Below are 23,426 nucleotides of genomic sequence, written 5' to 3'. Positions count from 1 at the left end.
TGAGCCAGCCAAGAGCTTAAAGCCTCTTAAATGAAGAAAATAATAATAATAACTTTTGTTTTTACCAACCATTTATTTCTCTAGTATCAAACCATTCATAAATTACTGTTCATACCGAATTTATAAATTACCGTTCATTGATGTAAGTCCTAGAAAAATGTCTTTTAAACCAACATGTAACTGATCTAATTATTTCCATTTCCAATTGTTAAGAAAGCTCCATTACAAAAACCAATCTTTGCTAGAGCTCTCCGTCCGTGTTGCTTGCCAATGGAACAGGGTTCCGTGTTCTACGATTATGTTTCGTTTGGAAAAAGTATGTGCAAGGAGCAAGGAAGAACCGAGCAACCCACTACTATCAAGGACGCAAATGGAACAGATCAGTAAACTACATAAAAACATAGCATGGTAGGAGTGACCAGGTGGCTACATCACGGCCATGGGCCGCACGTTTGTTTTGCTTTGATGATGCTGTACCGAGTGGTACTGAAATTGATTAGTTTCAATACCTTAGCCATTGGTATTGTTCTAAGCTTTTGAGTGCTTATAAAAATGTATAGGTTAACAAAGACTTTAAGGATGAAACGCCAAAAATGCTGGAAATCACTAATTTAATCTAATAGTAACATAACTTTGCAAGCAATTCAAAATTATTCGAGTGGTCCAAAATATGTTAAATAGGTGGTCCAAAATAAAAACAGGTGGTCCAAAATTAAATCTTACATATCTTCAGAATTTATGATATTTTGGTTCTTTCGGTGGGATTTAGAAACATTTTTACCTACAAATCCAACCTAGGATTTACCACTTTTTAGTTGCATAGGGAAATGATCAAGAATTATTACAAAATCTAACTTTTATTCGAAAAATTGTTCGTCCATCTCCTAAAGTGGTCCAAAATACCTCCCTTACCCTAGTAAAGAAACACAGTTACTTTTGGTGCAATAATGCTCTACCCGAAAACAAAATGGCGGCCAAAACTCCGCGTTTGGTGGGTGGCGATTTGTTTTTGATTTTTGTTGTTTTAATTTCAAAGCCTTCTTTCCATTTCAATGCCCTAAAAGCTTACTGCCAAGTATCTGAACAGGACAAGATAAATTATTTTTACATTCATTACCTTTAACCCCCTTTAATTTATTGATATCTCATGAGGTAGACGGATTTCGGTCCCGCACGGTATATATTATCATATTGGACAAAAGCTTCTTTGATATTTTTGAAAATTTGGCCGCCACATGGCGGATTCTAGCGATGAATTCTTTGGTAGCACGTGCTATTTGTACTGAAATTTTACACATCTATGAGAGCCTTGGAAAGTGATCATGAAAGTTGTCATTTTGTTGCAAGGCACAATATTTGGTAAAATGTAGGTACATAAATTGGAAACTTGTAGCTTCAATAATTCGGGATTAGGATAGGGTATACACGATTTTGCTAACAAACATTGAAAGTCGAATTCCTGCTGAAGCAAGCATTTCCTGAGAAATCTACGGTATGTACCCAACTATATGAGCTTTCCTCTATTGAATAAGGGAATTAGTTTTAGTGAAAAATGCTTGCATTCTACGGAATAGGTAGATAAAAAAATGTCTGTTTACAAAATAAGTTGTATCCAAGTCGACCAGTAGTCCCGAATTATAAAAATGCTTGATTTCACAGATTTTACATTTTACTAATGAGCAACGTTCTGATTGGCAGAAGCAACAACAGTAGAGAAAACGAAAACATTTTATCCAGAGAAAAGCCGGTCAGCGACTCCAGTGTCGCAGCTAATGCGCATGATCATGTTTATCCATCGTGATGTTTGACGGGTACAAGTGTACGAGAAAGCATTTATTTTTCCGGCTAAGTATACGACAGACCATGCTGCTCCTCTATCCTCGTTTACTAGTTTTTGTTGGTATATGTGCGCATCGACATGCTTTTTTCGCAACCCTTATCTGGTGTTGTCAAAATCTGACAGAACATTTTTCCACCTGGACTGGAGAAAACTCGTGGAAAATCAGCTGGCAGTCGGTGGAAAATTGAGCCTCAGACATTTCGCGTCGAGCGGCCTCGAAAATTGTTTCCGGGGAGTTGTATAATTTCTCGGTGGTAATTAGGCGGTTCAGAGTCTGATTGATATTTTAGTGAGTGGACAAGGAAAAATTAGCGTGCACTAAGTATGGCTTCATCGGCGTACAGCAGAGTTGACGACTATCCCATGGATGATACTCTCGAGTATTTCATCAAGTTTCCCTCCCCGAATTTCAAAAACGATGGTGAAGGCGCTGAATCGGATTACGTATTTGTTTGCAACGAGACCAACGTTCCGATTGTACTTCTGCTCGGGTGGGCTGGTTGTCAGGATAAATACCTAATGAAATATTCCAAAATTTATGAGGACCGGGGGTATGTTGGTAGAACTTTGTTGTGGATTTCAACGATTGTAAAACATCTCTTTTAGTCTAATCACTATTCGCTACACGGCACCGGTGGACAACCTGTTCTGGAAGCGAACATCCATGAGCCAAATCGGAGAGAAGATACTGAAGCTTATTTACGACATGAACTTCGACAGCCATCCACTGATATTCCACGTGTTCTCCAATGGGGGTGCCTTTCTGTATCAGCACGTTGCTCTGGCCAACCGGCGGTCGAAGAAGCCGGTACAGATCTGTGGAATGATATTCGATTCGGCACCCGGCGATCGACGAGTGCTGGGACTGTTCCGCGCAGTATCGGCCATTTTGGGCAAGGATAGGCGCTGTAACAAGGTGGTCTCGGCACTGATGACCATCGGGTTGATATTTTTGTGGGCTTTTGAGGTATTGTCTTAATCATAGGTTTTGTATTTTCCGTATAGTGAAATTTTATTTTTTTTTTGTAGGACTCGTTTAATTATTTCCGGAGCTTCATACGGCCCTTCGAGGTACAAACGAACCCATCGCACAATTTGAAATACGAAAGCAATGAATGGCCTCAACTATTTCTTTATTCCAAAGAAGATAGGCTAATACCGCATACGGTGAGTAGAGTTGTTCATTGAGTTCATTGAGTTGCGTATTTTTTTCTGGATTCGGCAAACCATCTTCGTTGTTTTTCCATAGTTCAGTTTTTTTTTTTAAACTTTACTAACCCACTGATTTATACAGAAAACCAATTTTGTTAAATCGATCCATTAAAATAACATTGAAGTCGTATTTAACATTTAGTTCGCCTTTAGATGGGGTACATTTAATTAATGGAGTTCTAATGTAAACAAAAAATGCTTGTTTTAATTTTGATCAAACATACAACATCGCATTTGTTCAATAATGATTTATAGTTCAATTTAAAAATATGACTTATCTTTCATAACTTTTGAATCAATGTTAATGTTTTACAGTGTGTGTGTGAAATATTAGTAGTTTAGCATTTTTATACTAAACTTATATAACAGAAGCCTATGATGGTGATGATACGATACACTTTAAAACATTTCTTATATTGGTTACATTCTTATCTTATCTAAACCAAGTTACAATTTTTGGATTCGTATAAAACGATTATATTTTTATGCTTAGAGAAGACAAGACAATGAATCATATACAGTGGTTGGTTTCCTACCCGCCGCTACCATATCCAGACGCTAACGTATATGTAAAAATAGCCAGCATGAGTTAACCACCTGAAGTTTGACACCACGAAAGACATCTCACGTGGGTTTTCTCAGCAGTAGGAATTTTTCACGGAAAACTATTTGGTACCAGTTATGTAGGAAGGTGTCCGCTACTACGCCTACCAAATATTTTTTCGATTAAGGTGCTTATTTTCGGGATATTACACATTAGATGTCTTTCACCATACTGATTTCCAAAACAGGCGATTCATTTTCAACCTTTATTTTTTTAGACCAGGATACGAATCCGGCCACTCTTCGCATGCTCTTGTAGCAGCGTCAAGGAGGGCCATAAAGATGAAAATACAATAAGTTCAAATATTTTAAAAATATTCATTTTCATTTTGCAGCGTTTGGTGGGGCAATGAGAGCGCAAGTCAATCCAAGGCCGATAATAGAGAGGGTAATGGCAGAAGAGTCCTTGCAGACCACTCGAACGCCATGGGGTAGGATAAGGATGGGGTGAAGTGAGGTTCGGATTTGGAATCGACTCGACACTAATGCAAAATGTAATTGAATGCAAACTAGTCAACTAGTACAACGGTTTTCTAGTTTTTAAAAGCAATGTTTAAAATTCAATGTCTTCTTCTTTTGGCTTGGAAGCAGCTGATGTGATTTGAAAAGCCATATAGTCGTATAGTCCAATTATAAGTTATTGAGTTTATTTAGCTTTATGTGACCACATTGAAAATATTGAATATTATTGCGAATCAGTGTTCTATTTTAAAACTTTTTTTTATGCAATATGAAAACTAATTACCTTGTTTGTTCTAGGTGTAGGTGTTCGTCAAATCACTTTGTTTACCTAAGTTATTGTTTCATCAATGTTCTTAAGCTGTGTCGAAACTACAAACTCAATGTAAGATGTATCATGTAAAAGCGGAAACTGTTAAAGAATTTAGTTTGTTCTATTATATTTTTTGTCAAGGTTGTCTATAACTTTAAATTGTTTTAACAACGTTGATTAATTAGGTAATTAAATTATTTATTAAATTCTAATCAAGGTAAGCTATAGGATTCACTTTTCGGTGGCAAGGTAAAGCTTCATAACCCCTATTGCCTATCTATTTGTTAAAATTATCGAAAATGAAGCCGTTATAAGATTGTTCATATACCATCATTATAATGTGTGGTATTTTTTTTATTATTGCTCTTCGAAGTGCGGCATATCAAAATAAAACTGGCACCATGTTCCTAGTTTTGAAAAAACTTCTACTCAGTGAATCCAGCAGTCGATTCCCTTCGAATGTCTTGAATACATTGTTTTTCAATAAATGCCTTGCTAGCTAAATGTAAGCGTGGCTGCGAGTCATCGTCACAGGGAACGCATCAGAAAAGTATTACCGAAAAGAAGAGAACTCACATCATTATCACTGACTGATGGAAAAGGCCTCTGCCTGACTGCACTACCATTCAAGGTTCCAAGACACGTTGGATGTCCGTTGGATCACATACAAATGCCGTAAATTAGTGCGTCAATGCCAGATATGTAATGCGGCACCAAACAAAAATAGTCAACATGTGATACCACCACGACAGGATATGTCTTTGGTTGCCATATCAGTGCTAATGGCGTAAGCCCATCCATCGCGGCAAGATCACATATCCGAGGGGAGGGAAGTTCAAATATTTTTAAAATATTACATTAATATTTTTGCAGTGAATAACAATTTTTTTACAAGACTTTATGATTCTTCCCATTACATTCACTATATATTTTTTTAAATAAAACAAGTGGAAGTAAATGGAAGAATTACAAAGTCATATAATTGTGTGAAATTCCCCTATGTCGCTCAAAAATGATTAAACAAGAATTTTCTTAATATTGATGTAGCGAAAATCCGGCAATGATATTTTTATCGGAGAAATAATGTATATGGTGGAAAAGTAGGATCTGAAATTACAGAATGCGAAATAGATTGAATTTTGAATTGGAAACGTTGTTGGATCGAGTTTAAAAAGTTCCAGTTCCTGGAGAATGTAATTCTGAACTACTTGGAGCCTGCGAAATGTTTCTATGTGCTTAGAAAGGATGATGATTAGATGATTAGACGTCAGCATTCTCTATAACGTGTTATCTTTTGAGTTTTTTTTTGTTTATTCAAAATTGTTCTGTTTTACATTTGACTGGGGTTTTGCCAAATCGTACCAAGCGCCGGTTAGCATATTTAATTGATCACAAATCGTATCGAATATCTCCCAACCCTTTGACTGAGGGTAACCTTCAACAATTATACTTGTTATGAACCTAGAAACATGAAATGAATTTATACAAATTAAAATTGAATTATATTATATATATTACCTACCTTCTTACTTACCTTGAAACTTGTAATTAAACACACACATACAGACACTAAACTCCACATGAATAATCCCAAAACCCACAAGGTACAAACAACAAGAAACAAAAATCCACATATCAGTTCAATAGAAGCTATCATCCACTAAAGTGCGCGTTCTCTAATCGAGTTTCTACCACAATCCGAAAAACCAGATTTTGTGGTCTTCCAGCAAGTCGGTCCGTCGTATTCACGATCGTTTCTCGGTACCGCGACAGTGTCCGTGCGAGTGGATCCAGTGTCCGCAAATTCGTCGTCGAAAATCTCCCGTAACATTGGTGCCGAAACCCGGGAGTAAAGTTGCAGTGCAGTTAACCTCATCACCACGTGCTTCGGAAGGTTGCTGCATCGATTTGTCATCTCGTCGCGGTCAAGTGTTCGCAGTTCGGATCGGATTCTTCATTAGTAACCGTCCATACAGCAGCATCATCATCTCGTTCGTTCAGCAGCAGCATCATCTCGTCGTCGTCGTCATCGTCGCAGCCAAGCGGCAGAGAAAGTACCTACAGTGGATGTGAAGAATAGTGTCGTCGTGAGTAGCAACCCGGCGGCGAACAGTGCACAGCGGTACAGAAGGCGTAAAAATCGTACCCAAAATTCAAGCACTTTATCGGCAGGAGCGGTAGCAGATTTATTTCGTCGTCGTCGTCAACCCTTAGCGATCAACACCGTAAAGGGAGGTGAGAGTAAGGTTGTGGCAGGTAGCGGAAATATCAGGTACGTGATTAGGCTAATTGGTGAAGGTCCAGCATGACACCCAAGAAGAAGACGAGTAGTAAATTGACAAAATTAAAAATTTTGTATCGTCGACGAACGAATATTTTGGGCTCCGCCAACCTAATTAAATCGTTTAACGACACGTTCGACCCTGCTAATAGTGGTCAAGTGCCCATTCGCATTCAACGTCTTGATGCGCTATGGCGTGAATTCGAGGAAACTCAAGAAGAAATTGAGATCTTGGAGGAAGCAGAACAGGATTTTCTCCAAGAAAGAGAAGAGTTCCAAACCCTTTATTACGAGCTCAAAGCGTCGTTACAGGGTAAACTTCCTGTACAACCACCCGTACCTCCGCCACTTCCTTCTGCCCAACCATTGAATTCCTCCGTTCCTATTTCGTCAAGCGTTCGTTTGCCCGAAATTAAATTAAAAGAGTTCACGGGTAATCTCGAAGATTGGATTCCGTTTCGCGATCTGTTCGTCTCGCTTATACACTCGAGCGTGCAGCTAACGGCGGTGCAGAAAATGCATTATTTACGAGCTGTACTCCATGGCGATGCAGCTCGTATAATTTCTTCGCTAGAGATTTCTGCCAATAACTATCTCATTGCGTGGAATTTGTTGAAGGAACGATACGAAAACCCGAAATTGTTGGTAAAACGGCACCTGTCTGCCATACTCACAATTCCTGCGTTAAAAAAGGAGTCTGCACAGGGCCTTGCAGAACTTGCCGACGAGTTCGATCGCCATGTGCAACTGTTGGATAAGCTCGACGGCGCTGAGAACCACTGGAATTCATTCCTGGTCGAACGGTTGAGCCAATGCCTTGATCACATTACACTTCGTGAGTGGGAAACGCACGTTTCTGAAGACGACGATTATCCGAAGTATCAAGAACTCCTCGAATTTATCCACAGAAGATCGCGAATCGCACAAACTCTAAAGCTCTCCCAATCGGCAAACGTCCAATCCGAGAATAAACACCCCAAATCACGGGCAATCACTTCTCACATCGCCTCTGACAATGGGCCCAGATGTATCAGCTGTAAGCAAGCACACTTCCTGTTCCAGTGTGAACAATTTCGAACGCTCTCTCCCCAACAACGGTTTGAAGTCGCCAAGAAGCATGACCTGTATATCAATTGTTTGAAAGGAACACACCAAGGGAAGAACAGTTCCAGCGAGTCCTGTAGAAGCTGTGTGAAGAAACATCATTTGTTATCACATCTGCCTCCCCTCTCATCGGCCACTGGTTCACAACCAGTAACAACAACAAAGCCACCGGTGCTGAACAAACCCGTTGAAGCAAATAGTTCGCAATCGTGTCAAATGTCGCACTTCATTCCGAATCGTGTCGAAGGCTCGCCGTCGGAAGAGCCCGCGGTAGCCTTACCACCTGTCACACCATCGGTTCTCTCGCAGTCGTCGCGCGGTAGTTCTCTCCCAAATCATTCAGTGTCGTCGGTTGATTTCGTTGTAAACCCTCCATCCACTGCCTGTCAAAGTGCAGAAGTGATCACCCAAGCTCGGCAGTCAACAGTTATTCTGTCAACCGCAGTGATTAAAGTGAAAGACGTTGATAACAAATACATTCTCGCCAGAGCTCTGTTAAACAGCGGCTCACAGCCAAGCTTTATCTCTGAAGCTTTGTGCCAAAAGCTAAGACTGAAGCGGACAAGGTTAAACTCACCAGTTAGTGGAATCGGACAATCCAGTAGTCAACGTTCGCTACTCTGTATCGTTAGCCATTTCTTCTCGTTTCGAAACATTCACTGCTCAATTGGACTGCCTGGTACTACCGAAGCTTACCGTTTCACTGCCTAGTCACCACATAGACGTCTCTCGCTGGAGAATCCCCCGGAATCTCCCTCTCGCTGATCCACAGTTCAACATCAGTCAAAGTGTGGACATTATCATCGGAGCATCACTGTTCTTTGAACTGCTCGAGCACGACAAAATCTCGCTCGCTGCTGGATACCCAACGCTGCAGAAAACAGTGCTGGGATACATCGTCTGTGGGACATTAGAGCAGCAAACGCCTGAAACCAGTGGACATCAAACCTGTCACATTTGTGTTGACGAAACACTCGATTCCCAACTCCAGCGGTTCTGGGAAATTGAAAACTTTGACGAAGGTAAAGCACTCACTCCAAATGAACAACATTGCGAAGAGCATTTCCAAGCCACCGTCGCCCGTGATGATACGGGCCGCTATATTGTCCGTCTGCCGCTCAAGGAAGAAAAGCTATCAATGCTTGGAGATTCGCATACTGCTGCCCTGCGGAGATTCCAACAAATGGAAAAGGTTTGCTAGCGATCAAGATCTTCGTCATAGCTACATGCAGTTCATGAGTGAATACGAGAGCTTGGGTCACATGGAAGAGGTATCCGTCGCGTCGCGTAGCCCACAGTTTTTTCTTCCCCACCATGCCATCCAGCGCCCAGAGAGTACGACTACCAAAACACGTGTGGTGTTCGACGGATCCTGCCGAGGGCCTGCCTCGATATCGTTGAACGATGCACTGTATATCGGACCCACAGTGCAACCAGCCCTCTTTTCTACCGTCGTAAACTTCCGTCTACCACGTTTCGCCATCACCGCTGATGCGGAGAAAATGTTCCGACAAATATGGATCCACCCAGATGACCGGAAATACCAGCAGATCCTCTGGCGGGACAATCCATCCGATAATATTCGATCGTATCAACTGAAAACCGTTACGTACGGTTTGGCAAGCTCACCGTTCCACGCTGCTCGCGTGCTGAATCAACTAGCCATCGACGAAGGTCATCGTTTCCCACTAGCTGTTCCAGTCATTCTGAAAGGCACCTACGTGGACGACGTCATCTCAGGACACGACAATCACGACACTATGGTCGAAACATGTGAGCAGCTGATGGAGATCATGAAGTCTGCAGGGTTTGTTCTGCGAAAGTGGGCCGCAAATTATAAAACGGTTCTCAGTAAAGTTCCCCAAGAGTTGTGGGAAACATCTTCAGAATTAGAGCTCGATCGTTCGCAAGCAATCAAAACACTGGGTCTGCTGTGGTTCCCCCATCCGGATGTGTTCAAGTTCAAGGTCCCAGCACTTCCTGAACTAAATGTCGTAACCAAACGGATAGTAGTGTCCGAGATGTCTCAACTCTTTGATCCACTGGGACTCCTCGGACCAGTGATCGTAAACGCAAAAATGTTTATACAACACCTCTGGGCAGCTAACTTGTCGTGGGATTCTGAGATTGCGGAAGAGTCAGCAACTTGGTGGAAGAAATACCGAACTGACATAAGGCAACTCCAAGCTCTGCAAGTTCCCAGAAGGGTTCTTTGGAACACTGAACGAAATTGCACGATCCATTGTTTCTGCGATGCCTCGCAAAAGGGATACGGTTGCTGCATTTACATGGTGTCACCAGATGAGTTAGGTCAACTACATTCCCATCTACTCACGTCAAAATCTCGAGTAGCACCTCTTCGAGGGTTATCTATTCCACGCTTGGAGCTTTGCGCAGCTCTCCTCGGGAGTCAACTGGTCCACAGCCTCACAAGCAACCTCAACTTTGCAGTGCCAGTGATGTTTTGGACCGACTCAACTGTCGCACTACACTGGATCAAATCCAGATCGAATACATGGAAAGTATTTGTCTCAAACCGCATCGCAGAGGTTCAACGCCTATCGAAAGGATCGCAATGGATGCACGTGCCGACCGACCTGAACCCTGCCGACCGCATCTCCCGAGGAATGCTTGCCAGTCAGATCCTGCACGACAAGTTGTGGTGGCATGGTCCAGCGTACCTCACCTCCCCCGTCGAATTGTGGCCAAAGTGTGCGGTTTCGATGCCGACCAAGTCGGAATTACAAGAAGAGAAGCGCCCTTTGGTGTCCCTAAATTCGGTCGAAGAGAACGCAACTGTTTTCAATGAATTCTCAGAATTAGCAAAGCTAACAAGATTCGTCGCTTACTGTTTCCGATTTAGGAACAACTACAAATTACCGAGAAATCAGCGTGTACTCACTGCCCTGGCGCCTAAGGAAGTGGAATGCGCGTTAAAATCACTGGTTCGCCTGGCTCAGCAACAAGAATTTCCAATGGAGGTTCAACAGTACGCCCGTAATGCCACGGAAACCACTGGCAGAATTGCATCGAAATCGCCACTCAAGAATCTCAACATTTTCATGGACGAATTCGGACTTCTTCGTATTGACGGGCGACTGAAAAACTTGGATGCACCATTCGATACCCGTCACCCAATGCTACTCCCAGCAAATCACAAGTTGAGCTGGCTGATTGTTCGATCCATTCATCTCCAGACTCTCCATGGTGGACCTTCTCTGTTACTCGCCACAGTTCGACAACGATTTTGGCCACTTCGGGGTAGAGACTTGGGTCGTAAGGTTATACGCAAATGTGTCACGTGCTTTCGGTGCAATCCTACTCCAGCAAACCAGCTCATGGCACCTCTACCGTCGGTCCGCCTCAAGCCAGCTCGAGCCTTTACGTATGCTGGGATGGATTATTGTGGGCCGTTTTTCGTTCGTCCACTGATTGGGAGAGGTTCGTCGGTTAAAGTGTACGTCGCGTTATTCGTCTGCTTGGTGGTAAAGGCCGTGCACCTCGAGATTGTCGCTGATCTGTCGACCGCCGCGTGTATCAACGCCGTCAAACGCTTTACCGCCTGTCGCGGTCGGGTTCTCGAGATACATTGCGATAACGCAACCGCATTCGTCGGGGCGGATCGCGAGTTACGGAAGCTGCGGAAGGAATTCCAGCAGCAATTCAAGTCCGCGGAATGGGGCGAGTACTGTGCAGGAAATGGCATCACGTTCCGATTCATCCCGGCACGTTCGCCACATTTTGGTGGCATCTGGGAGGCCGGAGTGAAATCTTTTAAGTACCACTTCCGCCGTATCATGGGACAAAAGGCTTTCTCAATGGATCAACTCCTCACGGTCGTAGCCCAGATCGAATCTGTCCTGAACTCTCGCCCTCTCGTCCCTCTTTCTGATTCTCCAGATGACCTAACAGCTCTGACACCAGGACACTTTTTGATTGGGGAGCCTCTAGTCTCAATCCCCGAGCCAGACCTGCTTCATCTGTCCCCTAATCGCCTCACCCGTTTGCAGGACATGCAACGCTCAGTTCAAGATCTGTGGCGCTGCTGGTCCCGGGACTATGTAAGCCAGCTACATCAGCGTAGCAAGTGGAGACGCCCATCTGCGGACGTTCGAAAGGGTCAACTGGTGCTTTTGAAACTCGACAACTACCCCTCACTACAATGGCCTCTTGGACGCATCGTAGAAACCATAGCCGGGTCAGACGGCCGAGTCCGCGTTGTGGTGGTTAAAACGGGTGCTGGGGAATACAAGCAGTCACGGAGATTGCGGTGCTCCCAATCGATTCCGACAACGAAGAGAAGGATGGATCAGCATTATCGCCACCTGGCGACCCAGTAGTCGGTTGAAACGGACGGTTTCAACGGTGGCCGGCATGTTATGAACCTAGAAACATGAAATGAATTTATACAAATTAAAATTGAATTATATTATATATATTACCTACCTTCTTACTTACCTTGAAACTTGTAATTAAACACACACATACAGACACTAAACTCCACTCGAATAATCCCAAAACCCACAAGGTACAAACAACAAGAAACAAAAACCCACATATCAGTTCAATAGAAGCTATCATCCACTAAAGTGCGCGTTCTCTAATCGAGTTTCTACCACAATCCGAAAAACCAGATTTTGTGGTCTTCCAGCAAGTCGGTCCGTCGTATTCACGATCGTTTCTCGGTACCGCGACAGTGTCCGTGCGAGTGGATCCAGAGTCCGCAAATTCGTCGTCGAAAATCTCCCGTAACAATACTTATGAATTGATATAAAATGATTTCCGTTTTTCTTTTACGAACAAAATATCACACGTCAGTCAAAAAGCCGCTTGGTGTGGTTTAACAGAACATTTACATTTTACATTGTTATGATTTCACAGACTTGTTCATTATTTGCCATTTGTTGTTTTTGCAATGAATATTTTTTTTATCGATTTTTGAACAGACAAAACATTAATTTAGTATCTCACGGTGATGAAATCTCCCAAAACAAATTAATATTTTACAGTTTCGAAAACATGTCTACACAAGGTTCGCTTTTTACGCGGATGGATTTAATCAATTTCTTGGCATACTTCAATTTCCACAACATTTTTATTTCCACCAGATTTTTCTTCGATTTTCTTCGACTCAATGTTTAATATTCATTTACTAAAAAATATCGAGAAAAAATATTGAGAAGATTTGGGGGCTACGAAATGGTGAGCTCTGATCCTCACAAGATCCAATACTCACGCTTCCACGGGTCTTCCTATGACAATTGATCGCCAGCTAAGGGTTTCTTACTTAGCTGGTAGTGCAGTCTGGGTACTGATCGAGCGTCTGTCCACCAAGGAGGTGCGGCTCCAACAGTGTCTGTTCTGGCATCCAGCGGCTGAGTATGTGCTATTCCCCGGAAGCTATAGAGTAGAGTGGGGCAAGAGTACGCACTTAGTTTTCAATCGATCATGTGGCCCTTATGAAGCAAGCTTCTGCATATCAAATCAGTGTCGATGATTCATATACTCTTCCTTTATGTTACCCAGTGGAAAAAATATTGAAATTATTGAGATCCGTTTTAGAAGAACCCTTATTGCAAGACAAGTGAAAAATGCACTCTTACCCCAGCGGTGGGGTAAAAGTGCGCATCGGGTGGGGTAAGAGTACGCATTTATCCAATCATGTGCTTTAAGTATATATTAACACAAATAAGAGTTAATAACATTTAATTGATGTTCAATGGGTATATATTTGGGAATGTTCAAAGATTACGTAACTCTTAAAGGGGGAGGGGGTCCTAAAAATGTGCACTTTCATACGAAAAATCTTTTTTTTTGTATATACTTAATATATATCAGGTTTCGCGTGGCGTATACAAAGGAATTTTCCTTAAAGAAAGTCCACCAATCACGTAACGTAAAATTTGGCTATTTCATCTCCCCTCCCCCCTATCTTACACATCTTACACACATCCCCCCTATCTTGTATGAATCCTCTGAAAAGTATATTGATCGTCATACATCTTGCAACCCCTCCCAGCTAAACATTGCGTAATTTATAAATGTTTCTTTTGATTAAATGAAATTACCATTTAGATGAAATTGTGTTTTCGTACTATGTTTAGGTGTACAACAAGTCCTAATACAATTCCATTATTTCGCTTCAGTGCTTTGTTCGCTAAGTCCTTTCTAACACCGAACTACTTTAACTTATCCTAAAAACTTGTGATAATTTCAAATTCTGTCCCTTTTTTCTTAGTTGTGGATCTTTACGCTTTGGAAGAAGTCTTATTTCGGCCGGTACTTTTTAAATTATTCAAGTAATGGTTTTGACTTCTTGGAAAACCAACCAGATTGGTGTTCTGTACCATAAAGTACTCTATACAATAGGTTATCGAAATGGTATAATGTTCACCTGATTGAACGTTTATATGGTAATGAAATACTAGTTGCGGAAACCCAATTATTTTTAGCAAAATGACCAAAAAGTTATCTAACTCCATATCTCCCTTGTTGTTTATTCAAATCGTTTACAATTACACATGATAATAGTTGGCCAGAATACCTGTCAAACTGATGCAGTGCTGCTAGTTTAACTTTTTTTTATTACTTCAAAGAATCGAACACGTACTCTTACCCCACGCGCACTCTTGCCCCACTGTACTCTACCTAAGATGGCTGCCCCATCCCGATGGATAGGGAACCTTGAGCCAACCTACTGTTTCCGAAACATCAATTTGTTCAAGAATCCGATAACGAAAGATTACGAACTGATTTTACCGCAACGACTCTTAGCGCGAAACAACGGACACGAAAAGGAACGTAGAACGTTTTAACCCTAGCCCAGCAGGGTAAATTGACACACTTGCCAATGAGGCACAGCACATGAAGCTTGAGATCATGGGACTTAGTGAATTCTATTAGCCAAACTTTGGAGAACACTCCCCGGCATCGCGGAGTTGGCTTCCTACTAAGTGCTCAGGCACAATCTGCGCTTATGAAGTGGGACCTATAAGTGAAAGGATAATCGTTGCCAGATTTAGAACAAGGGTCTGAAACCTTACTATAATCCAATATTATGCGCCAACCGATGCTGCCGATCTGCAAGATGTCTGCCGTCGTAGATAGAATTCCGGAAGGTGATATTAAGATCTGTATGGGCGACTTCAATGCGAAGATCGGATCCGACAACTCGAACCATGGGTGCATTATAGGACGCCATGGTATCGGAGAAATGAGCGAAAACGGAAAGCTGTTCGCAGAATTTTGTGTTAATAACGACATGATGATCATGGGATCGCTCTTCCCTTATCGACCGGTTCACAAGGTCACGTATGACGGTCTCCCATGACGGCTTTACAGAAAACCAAATCGACCATATATGCATCAGCCGAAAATGGAAACGGAGCCTTCGTCGAAGAGCTGGAGACGCGTTCTGCAGATATTCCGGAAGGCGGCAGCGTGGAAGACCAGTGGACCACCATCGAGAATGCCTTCATCGCCACAAGTGATAATAATCTGGGCGAATTGCGCACCCAGAGAAAAAACAATTTACCACCGATGAGACCTGGAGGAAGATAGAGGAGCGAAGAGAAGCCGAAGCCGCGACAGCGCGAACAAAAACCAGAGGAGCCAAAGCCTAAGCCCATCAACGATACTCGGCTCTGGAGAGGGAAGTAAAACGCTCATGTCGACGGGACAAGCGAGCGTGGGCAAACTCTCCAAACTTTCGATCAACTTTTTCAAGTGCCAGCCAGGCCACCACCATCTCGGCATGATCTGTCTAGGATCCGACGTATAACACGCGTCAATACCGATGCTCCATCACTGCTACAGTTTCAAACAGCCATCCAAAGCATGAAATCGAATTAAGCCCCAGGGTCAATCGCATATCAGCCGAGATGTTCAAAGCTGCCCCATGACATCCGCTCAACTACTGCATCGTTTATTTCGTAATATCTGAGACATCGCCACTTTCCCGGTCGACTGGATGCAAGGTATCTTAGAGAAGGTGCCCAAAAAGGGTGACCTGACTGTATGTGATAACTGGCGAGGCATTATGTTGCTGTGTACCGTTCTCAAAGTTCTATGCAAAGTTATTCTAGCCCGGATTCAGGAGAAGTTCGATGTGACTCTCCGGCCGGCCTTTACTTGGTATTCATTGACTACGAAAAAGCTTTCGATCGTCTCAATCACGAGAATATGTGGGGCGCCCTGAGACGCAAGGGGGTTCCTGAGAAAATCATCGGCCTCATCGAGGCACAATACGAGGCCTTCTCGAGTAGAGTGCTGCACAACGGGGTATTGTCTTGTAGCTGGTGTTAGGCAAGGATGTATTCTATCACCGTTCTTCCTTCCTTCCTTCCAATTGGTATTACATCCCCACACTGGGACAGAGCCGCCTCGCAGCTTAGTGTTCATTAAGCACTTCCACAGTTATTAACTGCGAGGTTTCTAAGCCAGGTTACCATTTTTGCATTCGTATATCATGAGGCTAGCACGATGATACTTTTATGCCCAGGGAAGTCAAGACAATTTCCAATCCGAAAATTGCCTAGACCGGCACCGGGAATCGAACCCAGCCACCCTCAGAATGGTCTTGCTTTGTAGCCGCGCGTCTTACCGCACTGCTAAGGAGGGCCCCATATTCTATCACCGTTACTGTTTCTCAAAGCGAAATATTTGGATCCTATACCACATGTTTAGGAAATCTAAACACTCAATCAAGTTTGGTCATCTTGATCGTTGAGACAGTGATCAATTTTCAGGAATATGAGATACTCAAGGTTCTCCAAAACGTTCTCGAGTTCAGCCCACGGTATCTACCAGATCAACCAAGGCTTATGCAATGTCTTCATCATCGGCATATACCCAATCCAGTCCAATGGGCACATGCGCATCATGCAAATCCAATTTTCTCGAATACGGGATATGAATTATACTCCAATACTAGTTCAATTAAAAGTATCTACCGAACAACCAAGGCTTTTTGCAATGTCCTCAACATCAATATGTACCCAACCTGGTTCAATAAGCATATGTGCACCATGTATATCCAATTTTCATAAATTCGAGACGCTCAAGGTACTTCAAAATAGTTCAGCTCAAGCTATCTAGGAGTAATGTAAACGTTTTCGAGATCAGTTCAAAATATCTACTAGATCAATCATGTCTTTTGAAATGTCCTCATCGTCAGTATGTATCAAATCCAGTTAAAAAAAGATAGGATCCTAATTCCATGAACATAAGATGTCCAAGGAGTCTCCAGTTAGCCTTGCAAGCATAGGCGTAGGATTTCCAATCCGGAAATGGTGAGTTAGATCCGGCCCGGTCGTCACTTCTTCACATAATTGATTGCACGTCATTATAGACGAGCTGATTAAAACTTAATAGTGTCTCAATTAAACAAATAATAGGCACTTTTGTAACATAAATGTATGAACATTAATTATGACACCTTCATACGTTACTGCAAATTCATTATTACAAAAAAATAATAAAAATCTTTGCATGGCAGCTGCCGCTGCCAAACAAAAATGATATGAAGTCTTCGTTCTTCGATGTCGTCATGACGATTTGGTTGCATGACGGAAGCTAACGTCGTGCGCGTCATCAACGATGCGTCGAGTAGCAATGAAGTCACTACTACTCGTCGCTACTGTGGCATTTCGTGCTGCGACGATGACTATTGTCAGCCCTGTGGCGGGCGTAGAAAAGCTTTCAATTAATAACTGAGGAAATGCTAAGAGAATACTAAGTTGAAAAGCAGACCAAGTTCCAGTTAGAATGTAGAGCCATTGAAAAAGAAGAAGAATAAGAAGAAGAAGATGTCCAAGGTCCTCCAAAATGATCTTGAGTTAAGATCAAGATATCTACTAAAGAGGTGTTTGTGACGAGCAATTTGGCTGCGGACTTTTTTGTTGAAGCGTTTAACGGACTTAGATGATGACATCAAACAACGACTTCCAGGATATTTTAGCCATCCGTAAAGGCCTGCAATGGCTGGTACATGTGATGATTGAAGGCTAAATGGACTCACTGGGATATCATATCTAACATCATTCATAAGTTGTATCATTGGATAGGTCAAAGTCGTTTTGAAAATTATCAGAGATCCTGGATGTTTCGAAGAGATGTAATACAGTCGATATCGAGATGTGGAACAGATGTTCTAGGAAAATTGTTCGAAAAGACTATCAAAGTAACCGTGAAAATATTTTAGTATGTCGTCATTTGTTTCAACAATTCGATATTGAGTCTTAGAACAGTCATGGAGGGTCCATTGTAGCTTGTAAAAGAATGAAGTGATATCCTATAAGCTCGATGGAACTGTTGGAATGTTTAGTGATATACAGGTACATCGTTTAGAACTTGGTTGATTGGCCGGATCACATGTTCTGAACTGAAGGACGTTTTGGAGAACCGAAAAAGGCCTGTAGTAGCTTGTAGAAATATTAAGTGAAATCCAATCGGCTCAATAGACCTGCCAGGATCATGCAAGGATACATTGTTCAGGACTTGGACAAGTCAGGGCTATTACCCCGTCTTGTTACACGTCGAATATACATTTTCTAGGCCAAAATGATATTTTGTTACGTTGAAAATTGAACCTACTGACATAAAGAAAATTGAAACTTGAACAAATGGTTTGAAACTTTATTCAATGTGAATGAAATATTATTTTAGACTGTCCTTTCACACAAAACAACCTCATTTCTTCATGTCCATAACTAAGGTACTGGATCGTATGCTGGTAGTAACTAGCGAAGCTGTGCCAGTTTTACTTAAAACTGAGTTATCAAATCTATAGAATATTTTTAGGGAATTTCATGGACTCGGATATCCTCTTATAAGATTTTTTTCAGGCATCCTCCTTCTTTGTTTCTTCTAAGATTTCATGCAAACGTAGGTATATTTGTGATTCCAACAGATTTCTATAAACTCTAAAGCTTGCCGGGCTTTTTTTTCTCATAGGCTTGCTACCTCACATTCAGATGTGCTACAATTGTGGTTTTACTTGCATATCTTTGTTTAGATTTTCAGCTTTTGGATCCGGGCTCGGCAGTCTAGTCTAGTCTGCCTTATACACAGGAGGCCGTGGGTTCAATCCCAGCCTCGTTGTTATTTAAAAATAATGTAGCATAGAATACATCACTTTTGTAAATGTTTATCTTACCGAATTAACTTAACTTTCATTATTCATTGAAATATCGAAGGTGCGCTAGACACATCAAAAGGGCTACGTGGTCTTCGTGGCCGTGTGGTTAGCGACGTCAATAGTCTAAACACATGTGTTGTGGAGTGTGGGTTCGATTCCCGCCCCGGTAAGGAGAGACCCTTCCGCAAGCGAAAAGTTCTCCACTGTTGTGTAAATGTTCTTGTCCGTTGAAACGAAATTTGCCAAGCTAGCGAACAATTCATCACTGCGCGGAAGTGGGTAGTGTTCAGTTTCGATTCATTTGTTAATTGTGACTTCAAAATCGATACAAATACGTAAAGAATCCGCCATTGGAACTACTACAATTGGAGATGCCCATGGACTAGACCTTACAGAGACTAACACGCCTTCGCGAAACCCATTCGATCCAATTCATTTTCAACCTTCTCTCGTATTCCAAACGGAACTGTATTGGCCTTGTTTAAAACAGGGACAGCATCGGAAATTGTCGAATAACGCTCGAATGCTTTTCTCCACTCTGGGAATAGACTATCAAGCCAAGGCCGACCAATTAACGACATCTTGGAAACTAACGACTTATTGCACCCATAAATGATTAAATCTAACTCCAATACACGTGTGTTACATGGTAGCCTAACTCTAACCTTAATCTGACCACTTATCTGGATCTGTGAGAGTTACAAACGTTTTGAGGCACTTTTGTACTGGAATTTCACTGAATAGCGATGACCTTTTTTTCCCGCACGCAAAGCATTCCCAATTACGTGCTGGACAGTCTTTTTGGATCATGGGACTTCCCACATAGATGACACGTTTTACGAGCTTCACTTTTTACAAACTGTGATACAGACTTTTCTTCCTTAACACGTGGTTGTGTTGAAACAAACTTTTTCACAAAAAACGGCTGATGCGATTGATGCTGCAACGTGGTGTTTCCGGATTCAGCCATTTCTCGCTTAACTTTTCAAAAGGACGTAAGTAACATTTTTTTCATGAATTATTTTGAATAGCGCAATCAATAGCTTTCATGTTGTTGTGTTGATTGCGCTATTCAAATTTTCTTAGTTCAATGCCAAATCACACGCCATTTCGAAAGTTAGGTCGAGAATTGCACGAGGGCTCGAACTTTGTATTCCCACGACAAACCTATCTCGCAGAGCATTATCCAGAAAGTTCTCAAATTTACACGACTGCGCACGAGCCTTTATTGCAACAATCTAATCCGAAATGGATTCAGACGATGCTTATTCCGCAATCACGTTCACTGTAGGCGCAAAACGGTTGGTTAATGCGGCCACTAATTCTTCATACTTTTTGGTTTTCGGTTCCACCGGCATTACTAAAGAATTTGGGATTCTGTAAGTTTCCGGACCAATCAGAGTGACCAGCATAGCGACACGCTTTTTATCGATCACATCACAGATAGAAAAATCCACTGAAATTTACGCTAAAAATCATGCACATAAATGGAACGCCATTATTAGCGTAATTCCATACGGGATAGAGCCCAAATGTAGACAATATTTGACGTGAATCATCAATATTGCATGCAAGTTGTAAGCAAACTTGTTAGAAAGAGCACCATTTCAGCGTTAGAAAGCGTAAATTTCCGCATCTCAAGTTTTACACGCTGTTTACTTTTCATTATTTTTTCTGTGATCATTAAGTTCGAAGAATAGCTCGAGACGCTCTTTGTATTCTTCGAAACATTCACCAGGGACCTACGGTTCAATGCTTCCGATCATTCCTCCGCGGTTCACAATCACTGGCTTCGACGTATTCGAATTTTCAACTTCACTATTTTCTTCGCCGCTTTTCGGCATTACTTCACGACCACGTGATTTGTCTTCGACGAACTGACTCCAACAACATTATTGGAACTTAGAACACACGTTACCGATTTCTTCGTCGCCGACCTTAACTGTATGGTTTGAGGAATGAATGACGAGACGAAATTGCTTTTCTTACCGTTCTTTATTATTCAACGGACGAATACAAAAAGATGTCACATAAGATGCTAAAGTGGAGGCCATATAGGTACTTCCCCATACAATATGTACGTATATCGCCTCCACTTTAGCATCTTATGCTGCATCATATACGATTCTGTGTTGACTGGGGAGACTTAATCTAAAACAGGTAGCCTTTATATAGATGTTGCACCGGATATCAATAACACCAAAATGAGTTGTCAATATAATGAACCTCTGTCAAGAGATCTGATCTGCTATAATTAAAGTACACTATTATGGTAATCCAATATATTTCAGTATTGTAGGGATGTAGAGGTATTCTCGGCAACAATAACTAACATTCTTCTCCTTTCCCAACTGTCTGTCGCCGTTATTGATCTACATATTTTTGAGTTCCGCTGAAACATGCACTTCCAGAACAAGTGGTAGATCCTAATTTAATCTTGAATCCTAAATTCACAATTCGCATGGAGTTCTGATCAGTCAAAGATTTGCAACTATTTATTTGTTACCACCGTCTCGAAAGAATTAAAAAAACTATTGACAAGTATACAAGTATACAGTCAGTCTTAGATATGTTTTCAAATTTAAATTAATTCACCCACCTCCCTGAAGTAACAGAAATAATTACGTAGTTCCAGAAAATTTTCAATAATTTTATGGAAGAGTAGAAACTATTAAAAACTTCAAGACTTCTTGGAAAATCCCGGCAGGTACAAGAAAGCATGGAGCGTAGCGAGCCAGATGGGCGGACTAAGTACCTATAAATCAATTTGGCGAGCGTGAGGTGCAACCGAGGATAAAAAAATGTAGGCTCGAATCGGGTATATGTGACTTTCATCCATTTCATTTCCTTCCTAACAGAATCCAACTCCTGTGGCAGATGAGGAGCCATAAGATTAATGGCCATAAGAACGCAATCGGCACAGTTATTGTTTCTTTCGCATTATGGACCTTGACTTGACTATGAAAAGGCAATCCCAGACTTCATATTTTGGTTCTTTGTGCAACTTCGACTGTTCAGGTTATTTTATGGTCAGCATGCTCATCCTCATACTTAGTAATTCAAAGCTAATTTGTTTGCAACAAGTTGCATTCGACTGGAGACAAAGCCTTGTTGATCATTAATAAATTTGATAATCCATTAGAAAGGTCTGGGGAACATGGTATTTTGAACCAGAAAACAGTTGGAGTCTTAGTTTATTACGAGAAAGGTTGTATTACTACTAAGTAAATTAATTAAAGTTTGTCATCAACACTGCCACGACCGTGAGTACATGAGCAACATCGTTTTAGACTGTGTGTGATCGTGATGTTGGAAAAATGGAGACTCATGGTATTTCACTTCGGGCTTTAATATCTGGAATGGCTTTGGGCTTCTCGATTTAGCCGAGCATTTTAGTTCTCCTATTTATTCTAAACATTTGAACCTTCAAAATTAATCAAAACAAAACCTAAGCCAAAAATTTGATTCCATTACCGTTGCAGGACATTGAGAAATTCGCAGCATACCGCCGAAGCTGTGGCGTCGACGTCAAGATGGTTTGTTTCGACAAGTCGGAACACGTGAAGCACTTCATCCGGCATCCCCAGCAGTACATCTACAGTGTTTGCAAGTTTATCAACGATTGTTTAACCACCTACTACAACAAATATCACACCTAAGAAAATGGCGATTGAACTGGATGCGTCAAAAGTACGATCGAAATTAACGAACGAACGCCTTGCAGCCAAAATAAATAGACAAGATTACAACAGTTCCAAGAATTCGGATTTGTTTTCACCGTTCGGTTGAACTGTAGATCGGAACCGGTAGCACAACGGTCAAGGTAGTGTAGGTTTTAGGAACAAATTCAAGGAAACCATTTTAAGTAGATCACTTTGACACTACTGGACTCAGTCTAAGATTGTACGAATTGAAAGTAATTCTTCTGTTCCAATATGAGGGCAATTATTTTATTTCAAGTTTTTAATTAAAAAAATAACAAAAAATTGCACAAATTGTTTTCACGATCAGTATTATGTAGTGTTCCTAATTTTATGTACTCATCGACAACAAAGTTCGTATTATTTTATTACTATGTGTTTTAAGTAAGGCATTGTTAAGATATAAAACATTCGTGCACTTAGCTAAAAGCAAGAAATTATTCCATCACATTTGGTAGATATTCGTTGGTTCAAGCCAGTAAAACTGTTATGTGATATTAACACTAGGTGCCTATCGCAATTGAATTTCCGTTCAGCTACTTTGAATCTGAAACTGCAGATTAGCATACGTGAAGGTCAAATTATTTTAACTCATTTTCATTCCTTCACAAATGTGATATTTAACTCCATTCAACAGCTTGACTAATCGTTATGCCTTAGTTTTTTTATCGAAGTTATGATATTTTAGTTTTAGATATATTCTATGAATTTAAAATTTGAGTTCGGTTATGTAATATGGAGGAGAAACATGATTGTATTGAATAAATTTGAGTTTT

General features: G+C 41.4%; 1 protein-coding gene across 1 annotated transcript; it reads left to right on the top strand.

The window, feature by feature from the left end:
• Positions 1–1,255: 1,255 nt before the first annotated feature.
• Positions 1,256–23,426, top strand: LOC134216637 (transmembrane protein 53-B). Its single transcript, XM_062695495.1, has 5 exons — positions 1,256–1,366; positions 1,699–2,391; positions 2,447–2,807; positions 2,870–3,007; positions 22,432–23,426. Exons 2-5 carry the CDS (start codon positions 2,165–2,167, stop codon positions 22,606–22,608), a joined length of 903 nt encoding a protein of 300 aa, XP_062551479.1. The 5' UTR covers positions 1,256–1,366; positions 1,699–2,164; the 3' UTR covers positions 22,609–23,426.

This window comes from Armigeres subalbatus, chromosome 2 (assembly GCF_024139115.2).
Source record: "Armigeres subalbatus isolate Guangzhou_Male chromosome 2, GZ_Asu_2, whole genome shotgun sequence".
In the NCBI taxonomy this organism is placed as follows: domain Eukaryota; kingdom Metazoa; phylum Arthropoda; class Insecta; order Diptera; family Culicidae; genus Armigeres; species Armigeres subalbatus.
This window is presented reverse-complemented; position numbering and strand designations above follow the sequence as displayed.